The sequence below is a fragment of the Myotis brandtii genome, unplaced genomic scaffold, assembly GCF_000412655.1.
Source record: "Myotis brandtii unplaced genomic scaffold, ASM41265v1 scaffold691, whole genome shotgun sequence".
Taxonomy (NCBI): domain Eukaryota; kingdom Metazoa; phylum Chordata; class Mammalia; order Chiroptera; family Vespertilionidae; genus Myotis; species Myotis brandtii.
The window spans coordinates 181,136-181,342 of NW_005370704.1; the positions used below are offsets into that span (position 1 = coordinate 181,136).

Below are 207 nucleotides of genomic sequence, written 5' to 3' on the forward strand. Positions count from 1 at the left end.
CCCCCCAGTGGGGGCAGCCCCTCACGCCCGTCCCCCGTCCCCCCAGTGTACTGCCAGAACTTCGCGCCCAGCTTCAAGGAGAGCGAGATGAACGTGATCGCGGCGGACATGTGCACCAACGCCCGCCGCGTCCGGAAGCGCTGGCTGCCCAAGATCAAGTCCATGCTGCCCGAGGGCGTGGAGATGTACCGCACGGTCATGGGCTCC

General features: G+C 68.1%; 1 protein-coding gene across 1 annotated transcript in view; it reads left to right on the plus strand.

Moving 5' to 3' along the window:
* NACC2 (NACC family member 2, BEN and BTB (POZ) domain containing) overlaps positions 1-207 on the plus strand; it is a 45,736-nt gene that overhangs the window by 43,505 nt on the left and 2,024 nt on the right. The window contains exon 7 of the mRNA XM_014529661.1: positions 1-202. This exon is cut by the window's left edge and continues 1 nt beyond it. Coding sequence (XP_014385147.1) covers positions 1-202 — 202 coding nt within the window. The remainder of the gene's footprint in view (positions 203-207) is intronic.